Source organism: Aethalodelphis obliquidens, unplaced genomic scaffold (assembly GCF_003676395.1).
Source record: "Aethalodelphis obliquidens isolate GAN/ISIS:26980383/991018 unplaced genomic scaffold, ASM367639v1 scaffold18, whole genome shotgun sequence".
In the NCBI taxonomy this organism is placed as follows: Eukaryota; Metazoa; Chordata; class Mammalia; order Artiodactyla; family Delphinidae; genus Aethalodelphis; species Aethalodelphis obliquidens.
The window spans coordinates 9637933-9664219 of record NW_020837962.1 but is presented as its reverse complement, the minus strand read 5'-3'; the positions used below and the strand labels follow the sequence as shown (position 1 = coordinate 9664219).

At 52.9% G+C, this 26287-nt stretch overlaps 2 protein-coding genes and 1 long non-coding RNA gene across 5 annotated transcripts; all 3 read right to left on the bottom strand.

The window, feature by feature from the left end:
• Window positions 1-348: 348 nt before the first annotated feature.
• SEPTIN12 (septin 12) lies at window positions 349-11868 on the bottom strand. The gene is made up of 9 exons (XM_027117492.1): window positions 10517-11868; window positions 7960-8085; window positions 7800-7881; window positions 6049-6186; window positions 5795-5915; window positions 5603-5698; window positions 1531-1627; window positions 842-893; window positions 349-758 (listed from the first exon to the last, which is right to left on the bottom strand). Exons 1-9 carry the CDS (start codon window positions 10677-10679, stop codon window positions 539-541), a joined length of 1095 nt encoding a protein of 364 aa, XP_026973293.1. The 5' UTR covers window positions 10680-11868; the 3' UTR covers window positions 349-538.
• Window positions 11869-16500: 4632 nt separating this feature from the next.
• LOC113626233 (uncharacterized) lies at window positions 16501-16941 on the bottom strand. Its single transcript, XR_003435096.1, has 2 exons — window positions 16650-16941; window positions 16501-16571 (listed from the first exon to the last, which is right to left on the bottom strand). It is a non-coding gene; the product is annotated as an uncharacterized LOC113626233 (long non-coding RNA).
• Window positions 16942-17843: 902 nt separating this feature from the next.
• Window positions 17844-26265, bottom strand: ROGDI (rogdi atypical leucine zipper). 3 transcript variants are annotated; one of them, XM_027117489.1, is made up of 11 exons: window positions 23826-26265; window positions 23683-23754; window positions 22919-23001; window positions 22640-22694; window positions 21836-21916; window positions 20961-21056; window positions 19621-19719; window positions 19131-19244; window positions 19006-19055; window positions 18767-18893; window positions 17844-18457 (listed from the first exon to the last, which is right to left on the bottom strand). In XM_027117489.1, exons 1-11 carry the CDS (start codon window positions 23868-23870, stop codon window positions 18416-18418), a joined length of 864 nt encoding a protein of 287 aa, XP_026973290.1. In that variant the 5' UTR covers window positions 23871-26265; the 3' UTR covers window positions 17844-18415. The 3 variants fall into 3 exon arrangements, with proteins under 3 accessions (XP_026973290.1, XP_026973291.1, XP_026973292.1); XM_027117490.1 differs by lacking the exon at window positions 19621-19719; XM_027117491.1 differs by lacking the exon at window positions 19621-19719 and having other exon boundaries at window positions 22640-22689.
• Between the last annotated feature and the right edge of the window lie 22 nt (window positions 26266-26287).

Below are 26287 nucleotides of genomic sequence, written 5' to 3'. Positions count from 1 at the left end.
CCCAAGGTCACAGCGCACAAGGTCAATGGCAGGGCGGGGATTTTCATATCAGCTTCGCCAGACTCCAAAGTTGGAATTGTTTTCTCACCATTCTGGTCTGCCAGGGTGGGGCAAAAGGGAAGGCAGGAGTGAGGGGCACAGAGTTTGGGGAAGATGGCAAAGATGAGTTTTTAAGTGTTTACGACGCCCCATGCAGGAGGGAGGCTTTGGGACAGACGTCAGAGCCTGATACGGACAGCAGAGCATGATTTGGAACTTGACTCTGGTTCTGGGGCAGAAGGGGCTGGTCGTCCAAGGCAGGCCCTCCCAGGTCTTCAAGACTCCTGAGGACCTGAGAGTCTCACACTATTTTAGAAAGAACAATACTTTTATTTGAGGATAGCTCAAAGAAGTCATTTACAAAACACCTTTTGTTTTCAAAGCACAGCTTTTCATAAAAAGCAATGTCTACTCTTTAATACATGCTCTAGTACACAGGTGTGTGTCAGGGGGCTGCCCAGGACTTGGGGAGCCCCGCGGGCCCGGGATGTGCCGGTGCTCAGCATTCCTCATCTGAGTTGTCCTTGGCCCACCCGCCGACCTTTGAGGGGCCGGGGTGGGCCTGGGGGCCAGCGGGGGCAGGGACAGAGGCCGGGGCTGGGGCCAGGTTCACCCAGCCGGGCCCTCGGGGCAGCACGTGGCTTTCATTCAGTCTGAAGATGCGGTAGTTCTCATAGTGGACATTGTGTGTGATGTCCTTCAGGTCTTGGAGGTGGGAGCTGGGAGATAGGTGGTAGGTCAGCAGGACTTCCAGGGCATCCTCCAGGGCCCCCGCAGCCCCTCGGGCTCCCCACATACTCACCGGATGAGCAGGTCTCTCAGGAGGGGGAACTCACAGTGAGCCATGTTCTCCACTACAAGATACGGCACCAAACCCCTGAGTGCAGGCTCTGTTCCACGCCCCGCCCTCGGCCAGCACTGAGTAAGCACCTGCTGTATGCTGCACACCCCCTGCCACTGCCAGCCCTTCCCCACGTCTCCCTGTGTTAGCCCACCTCCCGTTTGTTAGTTCATTCATTCATTCACGGCTGTGTCCCAGCCCCTGGTACAGGTGGCTCCTATAAACAGCTGTTGAATCAGCAGGGCCTTCCTCTGCTCCCTCAGGTACCCCCTCCCATCCCACATTTCCTTCACTGTGCTTTTCCCACCTGTCCTTGTCTGGTCAGCTCTGTGGCACATAGTAGGCCCACAATCAATTCTAGTGAATGAATAGGGTGCCTCCTGGGTGCCAGGTATCACGCAAAGCAGAGGCTCTGCCCCCTCCAACCACCCTATGAGGTTGATGTTACAATGATACCCATTTGACTGTGAGGAAACTGAGGCCCAGGGTGTCGGGGAACTTGCCCGGGGCTTCTGAGCTGCACAAAGGAACTTGATCCCAGGTCTCTCTGTTTCCTGTGCTGGGCTCTGTGGTGGGTGTAAGGATGCCAAAGGCAACAGGGCTTTTCAACATGTTCTCCCCTGAGCCCTCGCCAGGGCCCCTGCACTGACCTTCAATGATGCCCCACTTCGTCTTCCGGCCCAGAACACACCTCCCATTCACAATGTGCTCTTGGTCAGCCCCGACCACAGCGAAGGGGATCCGTTCCTGCAGGGAAGGGACAAGATCGGAGGGTTGGCCCCACCCGGGAAGTGGAGAGAGAAGACACTGAGATAGGAACCTGCAGGATGCTGTCCTTTGTGGGGAGAGAAAGTGATAGAAGGAGCACAGATATCTGAAGTCAGAAGACACAAAGTCTTATCAGTGTGCCTCAGTTTCCTCATCTGTAAAATGGGAGTCATGACAATACTGATGCAGGGCTCTGTGAATGTTTGGGAAGGATAATCTTGGGCTTAGCATAATGAAGGGGTTAGCAGAACAAGTCTTGGAAACCAAGTGTTACTCAGAGCTACATTAGTGATATAATACTGCTCATGCCCAATTTCTTACCACCTTCAACCATTAACATGAGGGTTAAGAGATAATTTTGTACTATAATTCGAAAAGATACATGCACTTCTTAGTTCATAGCAGCACTATTTACAATAGCCAAGACATGGAAATAACCTAAATGTCCATTGACAGCTGAATGGATAAAGAAAATATGGCACATATATATATATATATATACATACACACAATGGAATATTACACAGCCATAAAAAAGAATGAAATAATGCCTCTTGCAGCAACATGGATGGACCTAGAGATTATCATACTAGTTGAAGTAAATCAGAAAGAGAAAGACAGGGACTTCCCTGGTGGCGCAGTGGTTAAGAATCCGCCTGCCAATGCAGAGGACATGGGTTCAAGCCCTGGTCCAGGAAGAACCCACATGCCACAGAGCAACTAAGCCTGTGCGCCACAACTACTGAGCCTGTGCTCTTAGCCCGTGAGCCACAACTACTGAGCCTGTGTGCCACAACTACTTAAGCCTGTGTGCCTAGAGCCCGTGCTCCCCAACAAGAGAAGCCACCGCAATGAGAAGCACGTGCACCGCAACCAAGAGTAGCCCCCGCTCGCGGCAAGTAGAGAAAGCCCGCACACAGCAATGGAGACCCAATGCAGCCAAAAATAAATAAAGTTATTAAAAAATGAAAGAGAAAGACAAATACTATATGATATCACTTATATGTGGGAATCTAAAATATGATACAAATGAACCTATCTACAAAACAGAAACAGATTCACAGACACAGAGAACAGATTTGTGGTTGCCAAGGGGGTGGGGTGGGGGAGGGATGGACTGGGAGTTTGGGATTAGCAGATACAAACTACTATATAGAGACTGGATGAAAAACAAGGTCCTACTGTATAGCACAGGGAGCTGTATTCAAAATCCTGTAATAAACCATAATGGAAAAGAATATGAAAAGGAATACATATATATATTTATAAACATGTATATATAAATATATATATACATACACATTATATATATAAAACTGAATCACTTTGCTGTATACCAGAAACTAACACAACATTGTAAATCAACTATACTTCAATAAAAGAAATTTAAAGAGAGAGAGAGGACTTCCCTGGCTGTCCAGTGGTTAAGATTCCGCCCTTCCACTACAGGGGACATGGGTTCGATCCCTGGTCGGGGAAGATCCCACAGGCCGCGGGGCGCGGCCAAAAAATTAAAAAGAAAAAAAAAAGAAAGAGAGAATTTTGTAAACCAGGGGCTGGCAACCTATGGTTCCTGGGCCAAACCAGGCAAGTTCGTTGGCATACCGCCCCTGCCATTCATTTACTCTTGTCTATGTTGCTTTCATTCTACTACAGCAGAGTTGAGTAATTGCAACAAAGTCTAAAATACTTACCATAGTCTGGCCCTTCACAAAAAAAGTTTGCTGAGCCCTGTTGTAAATTCTGGTTGTTTACTTATTCGTGGCAGGAAGTGGAGATTAAACAGGCAAGTGCTGCATGTAGGTTTGTTTTTCTAAGAATTAGGTTGTGATGGGGAATAAATTGATGCTAATAATAACTGTCTCTTGCACACTTATTATGCATCAGCCCATATTTGACCCTCAATAGATGTTATATATCTGGATGATTTATTGAGAGGTTAATTTGAATACATTCTCCTTTATTTCCCCCAGCACTGTTCCAGCTGTGAGCAGGCTGCTGTCTTTGCTGGCCTCAGGACAGAAAGCAGAAGGTCAAGGCTCTTTGAACCTTTCACAGGAAATACTGTTCATTGCTCCAATGGGGAGCAGAAAGAGGGAATGTGTGGAGAAACTGGATGCCAGACAAGAAGCAGGGCTTCCATGTACAGATGTGCAGTTTGTGCACTGCACAAAGGTAACTTACCATGAGGCTGTGTAGGGCTGAAATCCCATGCAGGCTCCCTTCTGTGAAGGAAGCTACTGCCTTTTTCTTTTTCTTTTTCTTTTTTTTTTTGCGGTACGCGGGCCTCTCACTGTTGTGGCCTCTCCCATTGCAGAGCACAGGCTCCGGACGCGCAGGCTTAGCAGCCATGGCTCACGGGCCCAGCCGCTTCACGGCATGTGGGATCTTCCCGGACCGGGGCACAAACCCGTGTCCCCTGCATCAGCAGGGGGACTCTCAACCACTGTGCCACCAGGGAAGCCCCTACTGCCTTTTTCTAATTCAAGCTAAAGTGCTGTGTAGGTTAGCAGGGTCCCTGGGGGAGGGAGTGGAGGCCAGGTGTCTATGGATGAAGAATCCCAGGCCTCACCCAGGTGCTTTGCAGGATCCAGACAGACTGACATTGAATGTACCACAAGGACAGGAAGATGGGGGCTTGGAGGCGAAATTCAGTTGATTCAGAGAAAATGAAGATGTGAGCTATTTCCTTTCTTTCTCCCCCTCCCCCTTTCTTTCTTTCTTTCTTTCTTTCTTTCTTTCTTTCTTTCTTTCTTTCTCCCTTCCTCCCTCCCTCCCTTCCTTCCTTCCTCTCTCTCTCTTTCTTCAACTTTACTGAGTATAATTTACATACCACAAAATTTGCCCTTTTAGAGGTACAGTTCAGTAGTTTCCAGTATTCTCACAAGTTGTGCAACCATCACCAAAATCTAACTCCAGAGCACTTTCATCACCCCAAAATGAAAGCCCGTACCCTTTAGCAGTCACTCCCCATTTTCCCCTAAATCTCCCGGCCCCTGGCAACCACAAGTCTATTTTCTATCTCTATAGATTTGCCTATTCTGGACATTTCATGTAATGGAATCATATAATACTTGGCCTTTTGTGTCTGGCTCCTTTCACTTAGCATCACATTTTCAAGGTTTATCCACATTGGGTTAGGGTTAGGGTAGGATCTATCAGAACTTTATTCCTTTTATGGCTAAGTAATATTCCCTTGTATGGATAGACCACATTTGTTTATCCATTCACAAGTTAATGGACATTTGAATGTTTCCACTTTTTGGCTATTACAAATAATTCTACTATGAACATTTGTGTATGAGTTTTTATGTCAACATAGGTTTTCATTTCTTTGGGGAGTGGAATTGTTGGGTCATATAGTAATTTAGTGTTCAACCTTGAAGAATTGCCAGACTGTTTTCCAAAATTGCTACACCATTTGATACTTCCACAAGAAGTGTGTGAAAGTTCCAATTTCTCCACATCCTTACTAACACTTGTCATTGTGTGTCATTTTGATACTAACTACCCTAGTGGGTGTGAGGTGGTATCTTATTGTGGTTTTGATTTGCATTTCCCTCATGACTGATGATGTTGAACAATTTTTCATATGCTTAGTGGCCATTGGTATAAATTCTTTGGGGAAATGTCTATTCAAATCCTTTGCCCATTTTTAACTTGGGGTACTTGTCTTTTATTGTTGATTTGTAAGAATTCTTTATATATTCAGGATACAAGTCCCTTATCAGATATATCATTTGCAAACATTTTCTCCCATTCTGGGGGTTGTTGATATGACCTATTTCTTGCTCACCTTGAGCTTGTGGATGAGTGGAGATTCATACCTGCTAGAAATATATGAACTTTCCCCAAGTTGCAGAGAGAGACGAATCTTCAGATGGAAAGGATGAGTGGGAAGCACATCACCCAGCCTTGGTCCCACCAGCCTCCCCACCTCCCATGGCCTCCTACCCGGATCTTGCTATTGAGGATCTTGTCATTGATGTCCTCATCGAAGCACTGCTGTGGATACACCTCTATGCCGTGAGTCTTCAGGTTTTCCTGGATCTGGGGACCACACACAGATGACCTCAGCCCACCTGTGCATTCTCCCCCACTCCACACCCCCACTGACCCCAGACTTGTCCCAGGTGCCCAGATTACCCTGTGCCTGAAGGCCTCTCGCTCCTCAATGGTCAGGCTGTCGGCCCGGGCGATCACAGGCACCACGTTCACAGTCCGGCAGAGCCGCCGCAGGAACTCAATGTCCAGGGGCCGCAGCCTGCTCAGGTGGGGCAGCGATGGCCGTGAGCATACGATGAGTGGGTGCCAGCCCGCAGCCCACCCCGGGGGTTCCTCCTCCTCTTCTTCTCCTCCCCACGCAGGTGGCCCTCTGCCCACCGGCTCAGCCACCTCACCAGTGCCCGGTGGGCGGCACGAAGTACACGCAGCAGTGCACTCGGGTGTCGGGGATGTGTCGCTGCCGGGTAATGAGGATCTCCTCCTGCAGGTAGTGCTCGTACTGCTCATTGATGTAGCCCAGGATGGGGTCCCAGCTGGGGTGGGAGATGGCTCAGCCTCAGAACCTCGCCAGGAGCCCCCCTCAACCTAGGTCCTCTGAGTGCTCTCCCCTTAGGATGACCAATCGCCCCGTTTGCCTGGGACACAGGAATTTCAGTCCCACACAACCTGAGGCCCTTGATCACCCAAGTACCAACCCCCCATACCCCTGCATCTTCAGAGAGACCCCTGCTTCCTCTTCCTCAGCTTCCTCTTCCGTAAAATGGGGACAGTAAGAGAGCACCTACTTTGTAGGGGAGGAGTGAGCATGAAAGGAGAGAAATTGCTGCAGCCTGGTTCAAACCACCAGGGACTCTCTCCCAATTGTTGCCAGGGTCCCTTCCCCCCACAGGGCTATTGTCAACACAGCGGCCAAAAATATCCTTTTTCTGCTCAGCCTCCAGTGATCAAAGAAAAGCCAAAGTCCTTATGTTGCCCTACAAGTCCCTACCCCATCCCACTGCTGAGCTCTGCCTCCCCTCCCACCCCACCCCCACTTCAAGGCTTTTGCACCTGCCACCCTCTGCCTTGATCACTCTGCTTAAAACTGCACTCCCCCACCAACTACAGCTCCATCCCCCTTTCACTCCCAGAAAGTGTCCTGTGTCGGTGATAAAGAGTTCAGGTTCACCCTCCACAAAACTGATTAATTTTGTTCACTGTTTGCCTCCCCACACCCATGACAATATACATTTCATGCAGACAAAGATGTTCATCAGTTCTGTTCATTGCTGTATCCCTGTGTCTAGAACAGAGCTTGCACATACTAAGTGCTCGGTGAGGTGCTGTGTGCAGGGCTGGCTTCATGGGAGTGTGGATAGAGCCGGCACCCAGGGCTCTGAACCAAGAAGGGCCCACGCAGGGCTGAATGCTCTGCGGGTGTGGTCTTACAATTCTCAGTAATTTTTTTTTTTTTTTTGCGGTACGCGGGCCTCCCACTGTTGTGGCCTCTCCCATTGCGGAGCACAGGCTCCGGACGCGCAGGCTCAGCAGCCATGGCTCACGGGCCTAGCCGCTCCGCGGCATGTGGGATCTTCCCGGACCGGGGCGCGAACCCGTGTTCCCTGCATCGGCAGGCGGACTCTCAACCACTGCGCCACCAGGGAAGCCCCTTAGTAATTTTTGAATAAAGGCCCCCACAAGTTGTGCAGCCAGTCCCGATTGTGTGTGTGTGTGTGTGTGTGTGTGTGTGTGTGTGTGTGTGTTTCATCTCCTTGAGAGCCTAGAACAACTCTGCAAAGGGGATGTCGTCACCCCCAAGTTACGAAGAAGGAAGAGGAGGCTCAGAGAGCTTGCGTGGCCAGGCCCAGGTTATACAGCTGGGAAGTGGTCAAACCCAAGGGTCCTGACTCTGGAGTGTGGGCTTCTATCCCCCTGCCATACCATAGCCTCTATCGAGTGCTTCCAGGCAGCAAGCTAAGACCTTTACATACTTGACTCCTTTGATCTTGGGGGGAGAGTTGCACACACCTACTGTACAGACAAATAAACTGAGCCTCAAAGATGCCACAGCCAGGTGGCTCCAGGCCTGGATGTTTCCCAGAGACCGGAGGGGCAGGGGCAGGGGCAGCCAGGGCTCTGCCCTTCCCACCTCCCCGCCAGGACCCACCACTTGTCGTTGTTGATCTGGTCCCCGAAGCCGGGTGTGTCAGTCACTGTCAGCTTAAGCTTCACGCCGCTCTCCTCGATGACTGTAGGGGGAGAGCAGAGGGGCTGGGAGTGGGCCTGGGTGGGTGGGGTGGGGGTGGAGTGAGGGGGTGCTCACTCACCGTGGGTCACAGACTGCAGCTGCAGCGTCTGGGGTGTGGGCACCCCCAGGCCCGGCATGGTGGACTTCCACATCTTGGACTTGAAGAGTGTGTTCACCATGGTGGACTTGCCCAGCCCGCTCTGTCCTGTGAGTAATCACACGGCAGCAACAACTGTGGATGCGTTAGGCATGTTTCTGAAATTCTTAAATAAATGGTTTTGGAAAGTAAACTGTTTTCTAAGTATAACAAATACAGAAAAGCACGTATTATCATAAGTCTCCAGTTCAATGCTTTCCCCCATTTTTTACTGAGGCAAAATTCATATAATAAAAAATTAACATTAACCATTGAAAGTGTACAATTCAGTGGCATTGGGTACATGCACAGTGTTGTGCAACCACTACCCCTATCTAGCTCCAAAACATTTTCATCACCCCAGCAAGAAACCCTATATCCATTAGGCACTCAGTCCCCATTTCCCCTCCCCCCAACCCCTGGCAACCACTAATCTGCTTTCTATCTATGGATTTGCCTATTCTGGACATTTCTTTTTTCTTTTTGGCAGCGGCACTTGGCTTATGGGATCTTAGCTCCCCAGCCAGGGATGGAACCCGGGCCCTAGGCAGTGAAAGTGCCAAGTCCTAACTACTGGACCTCTGGGGAATTCCCTGGACATTTCATATAAATGGAATCTTGCAATAACTGTCCTTTTGTATCTGGCTGCTCCCACTCAGCATAATGCTTTCAAGGGTCAGCCACACTGTTGCATGTGCTAGAACTTCATACTTTTTCATGGCTAAATAATATTCCATCAGATGAATAGACCACACTGTGTTTATCCATTCATCTGTTGATGAGCAGGTCAATGCATTTTTACAAATTAAACCACCCATGTATGCAGCACCAGATAAAGAGACAGAACACACAGCTCCGCCCAAGACCACTCCTGCCTCCTCGCAGTAACTGTTAACACAGCTCCAGGGACAGCCACTCTCCTGACATCATCGGTAGGGAGCAGCGCTGCCCGCCCTCTACTTGGGGAATCACACAGCACGTGCGCTTTCATGTCTGGCTTCTTTTAGTGAGATTCCCCTATGCTGCCTGAGCTTGTAGATGGTCCATTCTCCCTGCTGTGCAGGCTTCTCAAACTCCGCCGACCACGCCCTGCAGTAGTAAACATCCTACATCACAGGGCAGGACACACTTTTGGGTCTAAAACTGAAACTGGGACTTCCCTGGTGGTGCAGTGGTTAAGAATCCGCCTGCCAATGCAGGCAACACGGTTTCGAGCCCTGATCTGGGAAGATCCCACCTGCCGCAGAGCAACTAAGCCAGTGCGCCATAACTACTGAGCCTGCGCTCTAGAGCCCGCGAGCCACAACAACTGAAGCCCATGTGCCTAGAGTCCATGCTCCACAACAAAGAGAAGCCACCGCAATGAGAAGCCTGCGCACCTTAGTGAAGAGTAGCCCCTGCTCACTGCAACCAGAGAGAAAGCCCACATGCAGCAATGAGGACCCAATGTGGCCAAAAATAAATAAATTTTAAAAAATTAAAAAAGAACTGAAATTGTCCTTTGGGCTCTGCTATCCAATATGGGAGCCACACCTGGCTATTGCCACTGGCAGTATGGCCATACACCAATCTGAACTGAGATGTGCTGTTGGTGTAAAAGAATAAACCATATTTTGCAGACTTGTTATGACAAAAACAACGTAAATGATCGCATGAATAATGTTTTATATGGATTACATGTCGAGATGATAGTATTTTTGGAATGTATTGGTTTAAGTAAAAAAGACGATTAAAAGTAAGTTGTCCTGTTTCTCTTTACTTTTCTAAAGGAAGCTACTAGGGAATTTAAAATTATGTATGTGGCTCCTATGACATTTCTTTTCTTTTTATTTTTGGCCACGCTACGTGGCATGTGGGATCCTAGTTCCCTGACCAGGGATTGAACTCGGGCCTCTAGAAGTGGAAGTGCAGAGTCTTAACCACTGGACTGCCAGGGAAGTCCCCTTCTATGACATTTCTGTTGGGTACCCCCACCTTAGAATAATGCCCTTAGTTGGTGCTACACACTCTGACATTTTATGTTCCATTATATCCAGTTTATTTTGTGAGAAGCGTAGTTTTTGACCTACAACATTAATTTTGCATATATAAAAATGCAATTCCAGATAAAACTGACCCACGGGGAACTTCCTAGATGCCAGGCACTGTGCTAAGCCAGATGAGGAAACTGAGGCAGCGAGGGGTCAAAGGCCCTGTCCCAGGTCACACACTGGGGGTTGTTAAGGCCCGGGACCAGGATGAGTCTGGTGTTCCCTACTTCCTGCCACACATGGCCTCCCCTTTTATTGCTTTGTTTGCGTTTGGTTGGGGCTTCACGGTGATTTTTGTCTTTTCACAATTCAGTGTTTCCCAGATTTCCACCTACAACACTCTTGTGAGGTACGACTATCAGGCCCACTTTACAGATGGGGAGGCTGAGGCTCCGAGAGGCGATAGGTCCAGGCCCACAGGGTGGCGTCCATTGGTCTGTCCTCCTGTGAGCCCGAGGCCCCTCACTCACCAACGACCATGATGTTGAACTCAAACCCCATCTTCATGGCCTTGATCTTCAGTTGGTCCAGCACGGCCTCGATGCCCACGTAACCAAGCATCTCGCTGGGTAGGGTCCTCGGGCTGGAGGCCCGTGACGAGCTGCGGGAGGGGGACTGCCTCAGGGGGTCCATGGGGCTGAGGAACAACGATGCCTGTCATCCGGGTGGGGTGGGGAGAAGGGAGTCGCTGGGGCTCCAGAGGGGGACCACCCGAGTTCTCATTTCTGAACCCTGACTCTTGAGATCTGCTCCCAGGCACTCCCATATTTCATGCCCCCTCACCTATGTATCCCCCAAGTCCCCACTGCCCACGGGGTTTGTCGAGGGGTGCCTGGGGGAGCTGCCTCTCAGGGGAGACTGAACCCGCTTTCTGATATGCACCAGCCCCAGGGATCTGTCTCTCCCCACTCAGACTCTCCCGCAGTAGAGTGTGGCCGGCCTGGCAAAACTCAGGGGCTGGACCCATGGGGGACAGAGAGGGAGAGAAGCAGCCTCATGTGGCACCTGGTGGCCTTGGATCCCTGTGGGAGCCTTGGGGGGCTGCCCTGTCCTGGCAGACCCTGGTTATGTGCTGAGGGGGAGGGGAGAGGGTGACAGTTAACTGAAGAACCTGAGCTCCACCCCCTTCTTGTGACCCTACCTGGGGGCTCCTCTGCAACAGGGGGCTGAGAACAGGGACAGGTAAGCTACTCCACCAGGCCCTTTCGGGTCACTGCCCTATAACCCTCACAATGACCCCGGCCTAGATCTATAGACAGGAACCCCCTGCCCCCGCCCCGGGGAAGCACCTTTGCCCAAGGTCACTTAGCTGGTTAAGCAGCAGCTCTGGGCAGCAGCCAGTCCCTCTGCTTCCAAGTTCATGCCCCTTAACCACTCTGTTGGGGAAGCAAACCTGTGACCCACGGCCAGAAAGTACAACATCCATGTGTTTTCTTCGGTCTGTCCATTGTTGGCATCGTAGTGTTTTAAACTGCCAATATAGCCAGAGTTTTGTCGTGCAGAAGACTGTTTTAGGAGCCCTAGGATGTTAACTTGTTAATAATCATCAGAGTCCTGTGAAGTAAGTGCAGCTACTACCCCTCAGTTTACAGATCAGAGTCCAGTGAGTGAAAGTGGTTCAAGGTCACACAGTGAGGAAGTGGCAGGGCTGGGATCTGTGTCCACATGCTCACCCTCTGCAGCCTCTTTTCTTGTTCACACAAACCTCTAGATTTCTGGTGTATCTCAGAGATTATAAGCCTTGGCAACTCTGGGTCCAGCCTACCTACAGCTGACACAAGCTGCCCTCTTTTCTTTTTCTTAAATTTATTTTTTGGCCATGTCACACAGCTTGCAGGATCTTAGTTTGCTGACCAGGGATTGAACCCCGGGCCCTGGCAGTGAAAGCGCCAAGTCCTAACCACTGGACCACCCGGGAACTCCCTAGCTGCCCCCTTTAGATGGGCTACGTGCTCTCCAGTTTGCCATAGCCCTCACCCCTCCCTAATGTCTCCCTAATAAGATGTTTCCTATACCAAGTTCATCTCAGTTATTTCGTTCTCACCTGTTTCCTGGCACCTGAGTTTGCAAGCCCTAAGCAATCCTCTGTTTCAAATGTTGGCAAATGTTTTCTGTAAAAGGCCAGATAGTATAGATTTTAAGTTTTGCTAATCATAAGATCTCTGTTGCAACTACTCTTCGGTTCTGCCGTTGCACTGGGAAAGCAACCAAAAGTAGATGGACGGGAGTGGCTGTGTATCAGACTATTTACAAAAGCAGGTGGTGGTTTGCCGCCCCCACTCTGCCCACCAGGACTCAGCAACTCTGCCCGATCTGCTCAGCTCAACTGTCCTGAGCCCCAGCAGCCTCTGTCCCTCCCTGCCCATGCCCTTCTGCTCCCCCACTTTCTACACATCTGAAGACAGAGGCTTAAACTTCACTTTCCAGGCTTGGAGGCCAGGAGTGGGGCTGGGCAGGACCCTGGGCAGAGACTGCCCTGAACGTGTGCCATTCCTGCTGGAGAACTCTCTCAAGCTACGCCACAGCTCTTGAGGGACATGGCAAGGCTGGCCTCCTCATCAACGCAGATGAGAACGTTCTGTGCGGATGACCAAACAGCGCTGCTGACACGGAGACCCACCTTGCACAAGAGGAGATTCCGTCTCTGGGAATGTCTCCTAAGGAAATAAGCCTCTATGCCCAGAAAACACTTTCTCCAGGAGAGGTGTCACGTGTGAGTGATGTAGGATCTGGAAACCTGGGGGGAAGATGCCCACAGGGACTGCGGACTGGAGGATCAGGTCTGCAGAAAGCAGGACCATTCAAGGCGCTCTTGGCCATGTGGACTGGGGAAAGCCAAGGGTAAAGTGAGCAGAGTGTGGATGGCAAGTGAACCCAATGTATCCAAAGAATCAAGACTGGAGGGAATCGTACCCACAGGTTGGGTGAGAGTAATACACAACCATTTAGTGCATTCATTGTGCCAAGGGAGTGTTTACATCAATTATTCCATTCAATCCTCAGCAGCCTGAGAAGGGGGAATACTCTCCATACACCCACTTTACAGATGAGGAAACTGAGGCAGAGAGGGGTCAGGGGGTGGGCCTTCGGTCACACACGGGTGGATGTTAAGGGCTGGGAGCAAGATCCAAGTCCGAGGTCTGACTGGCCTGAAATGCATCCTGCCATGGCCTCTATCCCATCATTGCTCTGCTTAGGTCCAAGGGGCTCTATGGGTGCTTTCTGTCTTTTAATGACTTGGAATATCCCAGATTTTCTTTAATGAGAATAAACAAGAAATGAGGCACCTGGGCATCTGGACAGGAAGACTGAGGGTCAGTGGGGAGAGGAGAGGACTGGCTCCTGCCCACTCGGCCAGGCCAAGGGGTGGGCAGGGGCCACAGTTGTTAAACCATCCCCCCTCCCCGCTTTTCATTTTTCAATTGAGGTAAAATTCACAGAACATGAAAATTAACTGCTAGCCATTTTAACGTGAACAGATCAGTGGCATTTAGTATTGATACATTCACAATGTTGCAAATCTGCCACTGCTATCTAGTTCCAAGACATGTTCATCACCCCTAAAGGAAATTCCATTACCACTAAGCACCCTATCCCCATCCCCCTGACCCTGGCAAACACTACTTTCTGTCTCTATTGATTTGACTATTCTGGACATTTCATATAAACGGAGTCACATACTATGTGGCCTTTTGTCCTTCTTTCACTCAGCATCATGTTTTCAAGGTTCATCCACTTTGTAGCATGTGTTAGTGCTTTGTTCCTTTTCATGGCTGAATAATATTCCACCACATGGAGAGACCATAATGTGTTTATTCATTCACCAGTTTGTGGATATTTTGGGGTGTTTTCACTTTTTGGCTATTATGAAAACTGCTGCTGTGAACATTTGTGTACAAGTTTCGGCGTGGACATGATTTAATCTCTTGGGTATATATATCTAGGATTGGAATCGTTGGGTCTTATAATAAGACTATGCGTAACTTTTCAAGGGACCGTTTTCCCCAGTGGCTGCGTCTCTACCCCCTTTTGCAACAGAAGTCATTTCAAAGTTACCCTCCCTGGGCAACAGGAATCTGAGATCTCAGAACAGGAATGGAGGGGATGGAGGGTGTAAGATGGGGATCCCAGCACAGGAGACTGTATTACATGGTGGTCAAGGGCTCTGGGATCTGATGGCTGGGTTCCAGTTCAGACTTCTCTGCTCACTAGGTGTGGTTGGAAGAATCATGGTGCCCAAAGAGTTCCCATCCGAATCCCTGGGAACCTGTGAATATGTTACCTTATGTGGCAAAAGGGACTTTGCAGATGTGATTAAGGATTCTGATGGGGAGATTATCCTGTGGGCCAGTGTAATCACTGGGGTCCTTATAAGAGGGAGACAGGAAGAGCAGAGCCAGAGAAGGTGTGAGGATGGAAGCAGAAGTGGAAGTGATGGGGGTGGGGCATGAACGAAGGAATGTGGGTGGGTGGCCTCTAGAAGCTGGAAAAGCGGAGGAACTGGGACTTCCCTGGTGGCACAGTGGTTAAGAATCTGCCTGCCACATACATACAATGGAATATTACTCAGCCATAAAAAGAAATGAAATTGAGTTATTTGTAGTGAGATGGACGGACGGAGAACCTGTCATACAAAATGAAGTAAGTCAGAAAGAGAAAAACAAATACTGTATGCTAACATATATATGGAATCTAAAAAAAAAAAAGGTTTTGAAGAACCTAGGGGCAGGACAGGAGTAAAGACGCAGACATAGAGTAGACTTAAGGACATGGGGAGGGAGAAGGGTAAGCTGGGACAAAGTGAGAGAGTAGCACTGACATATATACACTACCAAATGTAAAAGAGATAGCTAGTGGGAAGCAGCCACATAGCACAGGGAGATCAGCTCGGTGCTTTGTTACCATCTAGAGGGGTGGGATAGGGAGGGTGGGAGGGAGACCCAAGAGGGAGGGGATATGGGGATGTAAGTATATGTGTGGCTGATTCACTTTGTTGCACAGCAGAGACTAGCACAACAATGTAAAGCAATTATACTCCAGTAAAGATGTTAAAAAAAAAAAGAATCTGCCTGCCAATGCAGGGGACACAGGTTCGATCCCTGGTCCGGGAAGATCTCACTTACCGTGGAGCAACTAAGCCCGTGCGCCACAACTACTGAGCCCGTGCTCTAGAGCCCGCAAGCCACGACTGCTAAGCCCGAGTGCCACAACTACTGAAGCCAGCGTGCCTAGAGCCCGTGCTCCGCAACAAGAGAAGCCACCACAATGAGAAGCCCACGTACCGCAACGAAGAGTAGCCCCCGCTTGCTGCAACTGGAGAAAGCCTGCGCGCAGCAGCGAAAACCCAACGCAGCCAAAAATAAATAAATTAAATAAATTAAAAGAAAAAAAAAGAAAGCTGAGGAATTGATTCTCCCCTAGGACTTTCAGGAGGAACACAGCCCTGCCCACTCATTTTAGACTCTGACCTCCAGAACTGTAAGATAATAAACTTGAATTGTTTTAAGCCACTAAGTTTATGGTAGTATGTTATAGCAAGAACAGGAAATGAATACATGTGTGACCTGAGCTAGTTGCTGAACTTCTCAAGGCCTCAGTTTTCACATCTGTAAAATGGGAATAGCAATAATACCCACTTTAGGATTTCCATGAGGAATACATTAGGTACACGCATCCTTCAGGGATATTGTGGGTCCAGTTCCAGACCACCACAATAAAGCGAATATTGCAAAAAAGCGAGTCACACAGCTTTCCCAGTGCATGTAAAGTTGTTTACACTATATTGTAGTCTATGAAGTGGGCAATAGCATTGTGTCTAAAAAAGACAACGTACGTACCTTGACTAAAAATTAGTTTGCTAAAAAATGCCAAAATAATTACAATGATAACATCAAAAATCACCCCTCACAGATTGCCGTAACAGATATAATAAAAATGAAAAAGTTTCCAAATGCTGTTGGAAAATGGTACCGACAGACTTGCTCAACTCAAGGTTCCACAAACCTTAAATTTATCAAAAATGCAACATCTGTGAAGTGCAGTAAAGTGTGCCTGTACAGCGTCAGGCACAGAGCCTAACATTAGCCAACATGTTTTCCCAGCGAGACTGTAAGCCCCACAAGGATAAGAAGGTGTGTCCACCTGATTTACAGCAGGTCCCCAGGGCCTGGGGGTAAGGGGGGAGGCGAGACAGCTCCAGGTGCCGTGTCAGGGGCCCTGGGCTCCAAGTTCTGGGGAGAGAGCTCATTTGAGCGACCATAACCATCGTCTCACAAGCATCACTGTGAGGATTAGAATAGAGAAGGACCCCAAAGGCTGCTGCTGCTGCGCTGCCAGGAACACAGTCGCTGCCCAGGCAAGGGCGGTGGAACAGAAACATCTTCTCCCTCCCCTCTCTCCCTCCCCTCCTTTCTTTTTCACCTCCCTTCCTCCTTTCAACCTGCCACCATTTTTCTTCTGTCTTTTCTTCATTCATGAAGGCAGCAGCGGCTGAGTGTCTGCTGTGTTCCAGGTTGGCTGTCTGGTCTATTGAGAAAAATCTCTGGAATGAAGAGGCTGAGAGGCCTGTGGGCTCCTCCTTCCGTGCTGCACCTGCTGACTCACCTGAGCTCAGTCGGTGCCCCCATGGGCCCTGGGGGACTGGTGGGGGGCGGGGCTGGTTGCCAAGGCCTCAGGTGATGTGGACCCGGAAGCAGGAAGTAGTCTGTATTCCCAGGACCTAGCACCTGCTTGGCTGGGAGATCTCCAAGGCAGGTGGGGGCCCAGGGGTGGGGTTGCTGGGGGGAGTGGGCGGGGAGGAGCTTGCTCAGGCCAGGGCCAGGAGAGAAGTGGAAGAGAGGCTGGGGTAGGGGCTGGGGCCAAGAGGGGTGGTGTGGGAGGGCAGGGCCAGGGCTGCAGTGCAGGGGGGCAGGGATGCGGCAGCCCCAGGATTCTGAGGTGGCCCTCTGGGGGGCTGGAGCAGGCGGTGCCCAGGACCATCCAGCTGAGATGGCCTTGTTAACGGAGGATGTGGAGCAGGAGCTGAGCGCCACAGCCCAGCAAGTGCTGGGGAAACTGTGGAGCCACCAGCTGTTCCAGTCCGAGTGGGACACCGGTGCCTTCATCATCTTCCTCGTCTTCCTCGGTGAGTGTGGCTTGGCCTTTGGCCCCCGGCAGCCTCCCAGGCCGAGGGCCATATCTGGATACCCATCCTGCCCACAGGCGTCGTGGCGCTCCTGCTGCTGGTCGTCTGCATCCATTGCTGCTGCTGTGGCTGCTGCCAAAGCCACTCCTCCAGGTCCCAGAAGGTGAGCCCGGAGCACCAGGGCCAGGCCGAGAAGGTGGCAGTGGGGTGGGGTGGGGTGGGGTGGGCCGGGGGCCGAGGAGTGAAGCCACCAGCCCGTGTGCCTCTCTTGCAGAAACACGCCGGGGGATTTGATAACCTTGCCCTGGAGCCTTAATGCGGAGAGTTCTTGCTCCCCTGCCTTTGTCCTGCTGGGCAGCAATAACAATGCCTTGTTCAGCCAAAGCCTGAGTCTGGAGTGTATTCTGAGCCTCCTGTCACGGTGGGCAGTGTAGGCCCCCACTGCTTCATCCAGATGCCCCCTGTGTCCCTCACAACCTTCAGATGGCATGACTGTCACCAGGAGACCTCGGGTGATGTGCTGCAGCCACCGAGCGGCTGCCCATTCACCATCCCATTCGGCCCCTTGGAGGCCAGGGGTTCAGTCACTGGGTACTCGGCCCAGCTCCTGACTATCAGGGACCTCTGGCCAGGTCCCTACTCAGACAGACAGACAGACAGACAGACAGAAGGGCTCCAGGCAAAATCGGATGATCTTTATTTCTTGAAGGCCCTGCCAGGGTTGCCAAGCGAACACAGTCAAGGGCACTACAGCTCATGGTGGGCAGCTTCTGTCCTCCTTCCCCAACTCAGAGCTTAGGGCCACCACCCACTCCTCAGGCTCCAGTGGGAGGGGGTGTGTGGCTGCCCCTTGCCATCCTGGAGGACAGGCTGCGAAGAGGGGAGGAAGGAGAGCCCTGGGCCTGGCCCCAGCCTGAGTCCAAAGGTTCCTGCCTTGGGGCGAGGGCAGGGCTTGGACTATAGGCTACCTTGAAGCTCCGCCTTCCTGACCTCCCCCATTCAAAACAAAAAGCACGCCAGTGTCACTTCCTCCCAGTGGGTCCAGTGTTCAGTCCCATCTGTGCAGATGTGACAGGCAGGGCAGGGTGAAGAGGGAAATAAATAGCCCGCAGTGCCGAGCTCTGGTCGGCACTTTGTGTGTGTGGGTGCGTGCGTGTTTATGTGTGTGTGTGTGTGTGTGTGGGGGGGAACAGGGACTCCCTGGGCAGGGGCCATTCCCAGGGGGACAGGCTCTTGGGCGCTCTGTTCAGAAAGGCCTGTAGCTCCAGTAGCTGGAGAACACAGAGATCTGGGGAAGGAGGGAGATGGGGGGACATGGTGAGTGGTGGTGCTAGGGGATCTGGCCCCTGCTGCACCCTCTGTGACCCAGGTGAGATTTGAAGGTCATCCAAGGGCCATGTGTCAGGAAGAGGATACTGTTGCCAAGCAACACCATGGCCCACCTGTTTGGGGTGTGCAGAGGGTACGACAGATCTTAAGATTAGCGGGCCCTTTAGAGGTGTGCCGCCCCAAAAAAGAAGGGGCTAAACAACCTGCTGTTTGGCTGGCCTAATCTGCGTGAGGCCCAGCCCGGCCCTGACCGCCCCCATGTCCCTACCTTATCCTTGAGCTGCTGGCAGAGCTGCAGGGAGACGGTGAAGAAGACGAGGGCATCGTTCAGCCATGGGATCACACACTCCACCTTGTGCACGTGGCTCACCTCCAGACGCTGTGCACCCCACTCGCTGCGGGGAGATGGGAGGGTCCCTGAGGGCAGTTCAGCCGGCCAGGACCCCATCCCCTGAGGTGCAGACGGGCGAGGGCGCTCCAGGGACCCCTCCCAGGCAGGGTACTTACAACATGGCCCCGGGGCTGTGAAGCACGGCACCTCCAGCTGGGCGGAAGTTCTAGGCAGAAGAACATCAGACTGGGTCAGGCCTGGGGCCTAGGGCGGGCAGGGATGGGGTGGGTGGGGTGCTCACCTTGGTGGAATTGGGCTGCAGGGCATGCAGCTGGTACACGGTGAGGCAGAGCTTGTTGAGGCTGATGTAGACGTTGACCAGCAGGTCGGAAGGCAGGGCGGGGGCGAACATCCGCTGTGGGGAGGGGGGCCGGGCAGGCAAGGGGGATGAGGGCTGAGCAGGCACATCTCACGCCCGCCCCTCCAACCACCCCGGGGACTCCCAGTCCCCATCCCATGGACTGGGGCTTCCAGTGTCTTCTCAGGTACCACAGATAGCTTCCTGCACCACTGGGCTTGGGACCCACTGATCCAGATCAGGGGGGTACATATCTGGGGGATGCAGAATGGAAGCCAAGGACCCCATCCCAGAAAACTGCACATAGGACTCTGTCGACAATTTGGGGCTTGCAGGACCTCCTGGCACCCCTGTGTTCCTCCCGGGCGCGAGCTGGGCCCCTCTGTGGGGACCGCCTCTCCTGGAGCAGGGGCCGGCCTGAGGCACCACTGACCGTGAGGCCGCTGGCAGCGATCTCAGGCAGAGTGAGGGTAGCTGGAGTGGTGAGCCGGTTTCGGGCTCTGGTCAGCTGCAGCATCACGGCATCCATCAGCTGGGGGAAGGGGGCTGGTCACAGCCGCTGTGAGGGCAGCGGGGCCTGGGCCTGATCCCCTCCCCCTCCCCACCCCTGTGTCAGTAGCAACAAAATTATGGTAGCTCCTAGCTCCTTCCATGGAGGTCACAGTCTCTAGGGCCTGAACCCCTGCAGCACGGGGCTTGTTAAAGATGCAGGTAATTGGGCTCCAGCTGGGGGTCGGGGGCAGGACAGAAGGTTCTACTGCATGGGATCCTGGGTATTGGTCCAATGGGGAATAGAAGATACCAGAAGTTAGTCCCAGGGGCACGAGGGCGTGGTGGATGAGGGTACAGGCAATGAAGGAGCTTAGAAGAAGGGACTCTAATTCAGCTTGGGTGCAAGGGGCCACGGAGGGCTTCCTCAAGGAAGAATTGGGATGGCTAAGTTGAGGCCTTATGGTGGACACCAGCCCCATTTTCAAAGGTGAGGAAACTGAGGCTCCAAAGGGTTAAGGTCACACAGCTAGGGAACGGTGGAACCATCTGCACTCATCCCTTCCCTTTGTCAAGGAGCAAAGCTTTGGCTCGAACTCAGAGCCCCAGTTTCCACTGCTTCCAGCCATTCGTCCAGCTGTTGCCATGGGGCTGGGGTCACCTGGCTCCAGGGAAAGGCACAATTACTGGGTGGAGGCATGGGGGCTGCACATTACACCCCAGAGAGTGGTCACAGTTCTGAGAAAGACCTTAGTCCATCTGGTTTCAAATTTTCATGAGGTCCAGAGAGGATAGGTGAACCACCTGAGGACACACAGCAAGTCAGGGGCAGAGCTAAAGCATGAACTCAGGGCATCTGAGCTCATCTTGTCTCTCCACACCACATGAATTCACTTTGTTAATTACAAAAGTTTTTCTGTTGCTGGTACTAAAACCTGTAGCTACTGTTTACCAAGCGTTTACTCGAGACCACTTTACCTGCGTCATCACGATTGGCAGTCACTACAGCTTGTCCCCCTTTTACAGGTGAGGCTACTGAGGCACAGAATAGCTAAGTGAGTGACCTGAGGTTGCACAGCTCATAGTGGGGGCCCTGGGATCAGAGCCCAGGGCTGTTTCTGGAGCCTGGGCTGTGAGCCTTTCAACTGTGGCTGGATGGACATGTATACACTGAGAGGTGAAGGGTCAACCACTGGCTACACCTGAGAATGTGGGGGCAGAGCTCTCCAGGGGCCCAGTCAGAGGTCAGGGAACCTGGCTCTCCCATCCCTACGGGCAGCTCACCTTGAGGACCTCTGCTCCTGTCCTGAACTGGTAGCTCTCCTCCCGGTTGGCAAGGAGGTAAATGGCTTGGCTCACGTGGTTCCTGGCGTCCTGGATCTAAAAACAGCACCCAATGAGCAGTTAGTGGGCTGGGCCTCGGCAGGGAGAGGAGCCAGCTTCACAGCAGCCACGTCCCTGGGGGCCCCAGCCTACGGACCCCCACCCTGAGGGCCTATCCTCCTAGGAGGGGCAGGGTGGGTGCCGCCTTCGGGCCAGGCCCTGGCTGGGTGCTGTGAGTCAGGCTTGGTCCCTGGTCTCATGTGGCTCACTTTCCAAAGGAGGACAGAGGATAATAGAGTAAAGGCACAAGGTAACAGACGGTGCAACTTGCACAAGGAAACAAACAGGGTGATGAGCGCGGTGAGGGAGAGGCTCCAGGGAAGCGACTCTTGAGCTGACACTCGTGTGATGAGAAAAGCTGAGGGAGTGGACTCCGGGCAGAGGGACAAGCCCGAGCAAAGGCCCTGAGGTGGAAACAGCTGGTGGCCAGTGAGAGGAGAGAAGGAGGGGACAGAAACCAGGCCCAATCACATAGGTGCTGTTAGGAAGCATGGACTTGGTCTCCTAAGAGCCAGGGGAAGCCCCTGGAAGCTCTGGGCAGGGAGTGACTTGTTCAGGGTATCCCTGTAGTTCCCGCTGGGCTGGGGGCCTACACATAGGACAGGCTAGGAGACCAGGCACTGCCCACCACAGCTGTGCTGCTAGGAAACACCTTCCCAAGCCTGATGTGGCTGCAGGTCCCCACAGTGGCCAGCCCAGGAGGTCTCAGCGCTGCAAGGGGCTGCCCCTGCCTGCCCTTGTGCCCCTGAGTCGTGGCTGGGGAAGGGCCCGGTTACCTGCTGCAGCTTCCACTGCTTGTCCTCCCTGAAGGCAAAGTGCAGCAGCTGGTTGTTCCTGGGCATCTTCAGGTTCACGTCCTGATGGGCAAGAGCAGGATAAGCTGGGCAGAAGGATGCCCTTCTGCTTTTGGCCACTCTGAGCCCTTGAGCTGGGGGCAGAAATGGGGTGTGTATGGTGGTTCAGGCCACAGCCACTACATGGGGCAGAGGGCCTCTCAACACCCTGGCCATTTGGGGAGTGAACAGGGAGGTCAGGAAACGAACTCAGGCCCAAGAGGAACCACGAGAAGTGAAAGGGAAAAGAGCCAAGAAAGGGGAAGGCGGCTTCGTCTGGGAGGAAGCGTGTAGTTGTGGGCAAACGGAAAACATGTGTACATGCCAAGTGACGGAACGCCCACCCGAGGAGAGGGACCTTCCTCCAGGCCTTGGCACCTGCCACAGGGTCAAGTGCAGCTGGAGCTCAGATGTTGGCTGATTGCACTTTGATCTGGGGCCAGCCTAATCCTGCCAATGCCCACGCTTCCTGGGGCCCAGAATCCAGGTAGGGCCAGGTAGCGCTGTGTGCAAAGCATTCCTCCCCCCTTCCTGCACCTGTCACTGAAGCCACACACCAATCTCATGAGCGGGTTAGGGAGGGTGTTATTTTACAAACGAGGAAACTGAGGCCCAGAGAGGTCAAGGATCCTGCCCAGAGTCACACAGCTGGCTGGCGGCAGAGCTGGGATAAGCAGGAGGCCCCCACGCTCTTCCCCACTGGGTCCTGTGGCAGCATGGGAAGGGGAGAGGGGCCGGGAGACTCACCGCCTGGCTCAGTGCATCCCCTTGCAGAGTCAGCACGCCCTTCACCTGGTCTGTGCTACAACACGTGGGAGTCAGAGCAGCGCCTGCGGCTGCCCCTCCCACCACCCCATCCTCCCAACAGGCCATCCCTGGATGTCACAGGATGGTCCAGCCCGTCCCACTGCATATCCTCTGGACGTTGGAGCTGAAATCAGTCTGCAGGGCAGGGCTGTGCCACCTGTCCTAGAGGGTATCCCAACCCCTCCCCAAGAACCCACCCCCAACCCAGCCCAAGCTCACCCACAGCTGCCCAGGATGAAGTTCTCCTGCTTTGTGAACCCCTCGGTGCCTGAGCCCGGCAGAGTAAAGCGGAGAGAGGCCTCCTGCAGAGGGGAGTTGGGGTAGAGCTCACCCACTCCAGCCTAGCCATGTGTCCAGGAGCCCCACTCCCAGGGCCCCTCCCCCACAGCCTGAGTTTCAGGTCCTACCTGAGCCGATACCTGCTCCTTCCACACTCCCTGGGAGCTTACTGCGTGCCCAACCAGGGGGAGAGAACCGAGAGATACCCTCCCGGCTTGGGTAAGGTTTGGAAGTGAGGAGCAAAGTCAGGGGAGACAGTAGTCATGGCAACCTACAATTTTGGCTTTACCAGGCACTGCCTGGACATTTTTTTGTGATTCTATTGGCTTTATTTTATCACAACAGCCCTGAGGCCGGTACTAGTATCTTCTTTTGGCAAAGGGGAGGCCCAGAGAGATCGAGTACTTGGCTGAGGTCAAAATGCTGGGTCCTTCAGATCTGAGGTTAAATGTCAATTCCAAAGGAGGCCTTCCCCGACCCCCGGGGCCGCGCTCACAGGGCTGCTTGTGGAATTGGATAATTATCTGCTACTGCTTGCCTCCCGGCTAGACTCTTAAGTCCTCTGAGGGCAGGGCCTGGTCTGAATACCGCGCGTTGCGTACACAGTCGGCGCTCGGGCGGCAGCCGCGGGAGGCCGGGGAAGGAGCCGCGCTGGGGGAGGGTAGGGAGGGTGGGCGCCCGCACAGGCCCTCAAGGCGCGTTACCTTGAGGATGTCCTGCAGCTGCCTCAGCACGGCGTGCACCTCGTCGTGCAATAGCCAGCGAAACTCCTCCTCCTGCGGGGACAGGCCCGTAGTCAGCCGCCCGGGACCGCCGACCCCCGCCCCACCCCGCCCGCGAGCCTCACCAGCACCGCCCGCTCCGCCGCCGTAGCTGCCATCACGGTCGCCATCACCGCCGCTCGCTGCCCAGCGACCGTCACCGGCCCGCCGTCCGCTCGCCGCTCAGTCCTCCGTCGCGCCCGGGCCCACCCCCCGCCGCCGATTGGCTGCGCGGGCGCCCGCCCCGCCTCCAGCTCGCGACGCTGTGAGCGCCCCGGAACCCGCCTGCTCCGGCTCGCCCGGCACACCGCCCGCACCAACCGCGGGCGCTGAGCACTCCGGCGCCGTATCCATCGCTACTGTCGGGCCGGAGCGCCGGGGACGCTCGTCCCGCCCCTTCTCGGCCCTGATAGGGCGCCCTGCTCCGCGCACACTCACCGATTGGCCGGCCCGATAGCTTGCTCTCGCCGCGCCCGGCGATTGGCCGACGGGGAACCTTGTTTCCGCCCGATCTCGCCTCCGGCCCACTAGTTCCGTCGGTCCGGGAGGGACTAACGCGCGGACCCTACAGTCCCGTCGCCGTGCTGAAGAGGCCGCCGCTCCGCTCCACGCCGGGCCCTACCCCTCCCACCACCGCACGGCACTCGATGTCTGGGCGCAGACCACCGCCAAGGTCACAGTTGTGTTAACAAGAAACGTTTTTATTTTGCTTGCAGTAGCTTTTTGTTAATTGCACAAAATCATGTTTTATTTTTGCCATTTAAACATTATCACACAATCCTATTCTGAAAGACAAATGTTCATTAAAAACAAAGCAAAAATAAAAATTCACAACCTTAATTACCTAGAAGATTTGTCATTTAAAGGAGGTTTAAAGAAAAAAAAAGGTGGTGGAGGAGGGGCTTTCTTACAAGCTTTTTCACAAGTGTCACATTTTTTCCTTAAAAGGGAAGGATTTCAAAACAAAGGTGAAATAGCTTAAACAAATATTCATAAAAAGGAACTTTACAGAATTGTCAACAATATTAAGACAACATTGACTAACCAGTTTCATTACAGCATCTTCCCCCCCCCCCCCCCCCTAGTGTCCGGCTAGGACTAGCACAGGCTTTGTGTTCAGACAGAAAAGAATTCAAAATCCCAGTGAAATTAACAACTGTGCCAAAAACCACGGGCATCTCCCCTGCCCTCCACCCATGTCTTCTGAGATCCCCTGACCTGGGTTCTGATCAGTGGAGAAGGGCCAAGGCTGTGAGGGGGAGGGGCCCCACACCAGCGTGGCCACCTCATTGTTTATCATCACATATTCACTATAATTGCTGACCTTCTGCGGTGTGACTTTGGAAAATCCAACCCATGCAGAGGGAGAAAACACTGACATCCTTTAGGTAACTTCTCCTTGTTCTTATGCCACATTCCAAGCCCCTCTGGTCCCCTATCCAAGGAGAAATGCTAGGGTCTCGAGGATGTCTTAGATCTGCCTCTGAGGGTCAGGTAGCTCTGGTTCAGTCAGGCCTAGTTCTCCTCTTCCCTCCCAACAGACCCCAGGACCCTGAAAGCACCGAAGACCAAGCTGCTGGCTGAAGTGCAGACACTCATTCCTGTTTCAAGAGCTGAGCCTAAGAAATGGTCATCGTTGGTCAGGTTGGGTCTGGACCAAAGAAGGAAGAGACAGAAAGCAATACTGTCTCCATGAGAAGAAAAGGGGGAGGGGAGGAGAATGGAGAGAGGTGGGCATGCAGGGAACTTGTGCAGGGATGGGCTGGAGAAGGTGGGACTGCTGTGAGGGGATGTGGGTCAGAGTGGCTCTTCAGAACCAGGTGAAGGGTCTGTGGCATAATGGAAATAGGAAGGAACCCCATACCCCTCCCTCTTCAATCCTCAGTGCTGGCCCTCAGGACCCCCTTCCTAAGGACTGGAATGCAAATCCAAATACTACAACAGCCTGGTGAGGAGTGAGCACCCTTACACCAAAGCAAGGAAGTCTGATCCCAGCCCAGGCTCCACAGTGACGGTGACTTCCGGGCAGGTGCTGAACAGCAGTGAGGAGAGGGCTTCTGTGAAGCTCACCTAGGGGCGGGCTGTTTGCTGCTTTCCCTGGAAAGCCAGAGCCCTGTCTTCGCTTGACTCTGCCAATCCCTTTTCAGCTCACAAAGGCATTTATGGAGAGTTGGTTGCACATTGGTAGCTTAAACATGACAATCCTCATCAGCTGGTCACCTGAGGTTGGAGGGCCCATGGGACCCTCGGTTTACAGTCTGCTGGCTCATCTTGGCCCAGAGCCTCTCTCTGCGTGGGATCCAGTGGGGGACAGTGGACAGAACCACAGCCTCTTCGTTGTGAGGGAAGCAGTGGGAAAGCTTCCACTTCTCACTGCTGATTCTAGTTCCTCAGCTGGAAGGGGTTTGAGATAAGACAGCTTGGAAAAAGGGAAAAAAAAAAAAGCCAGGCAGCAGTTTCTGGGCAGCTTCTATCCTGGGGCGAGAGCCAGTATGGTGGGTTGTGTGTGTGTGTGTGTGTGTGTGTGTGTGTGTGTGTGTGTGTGTGT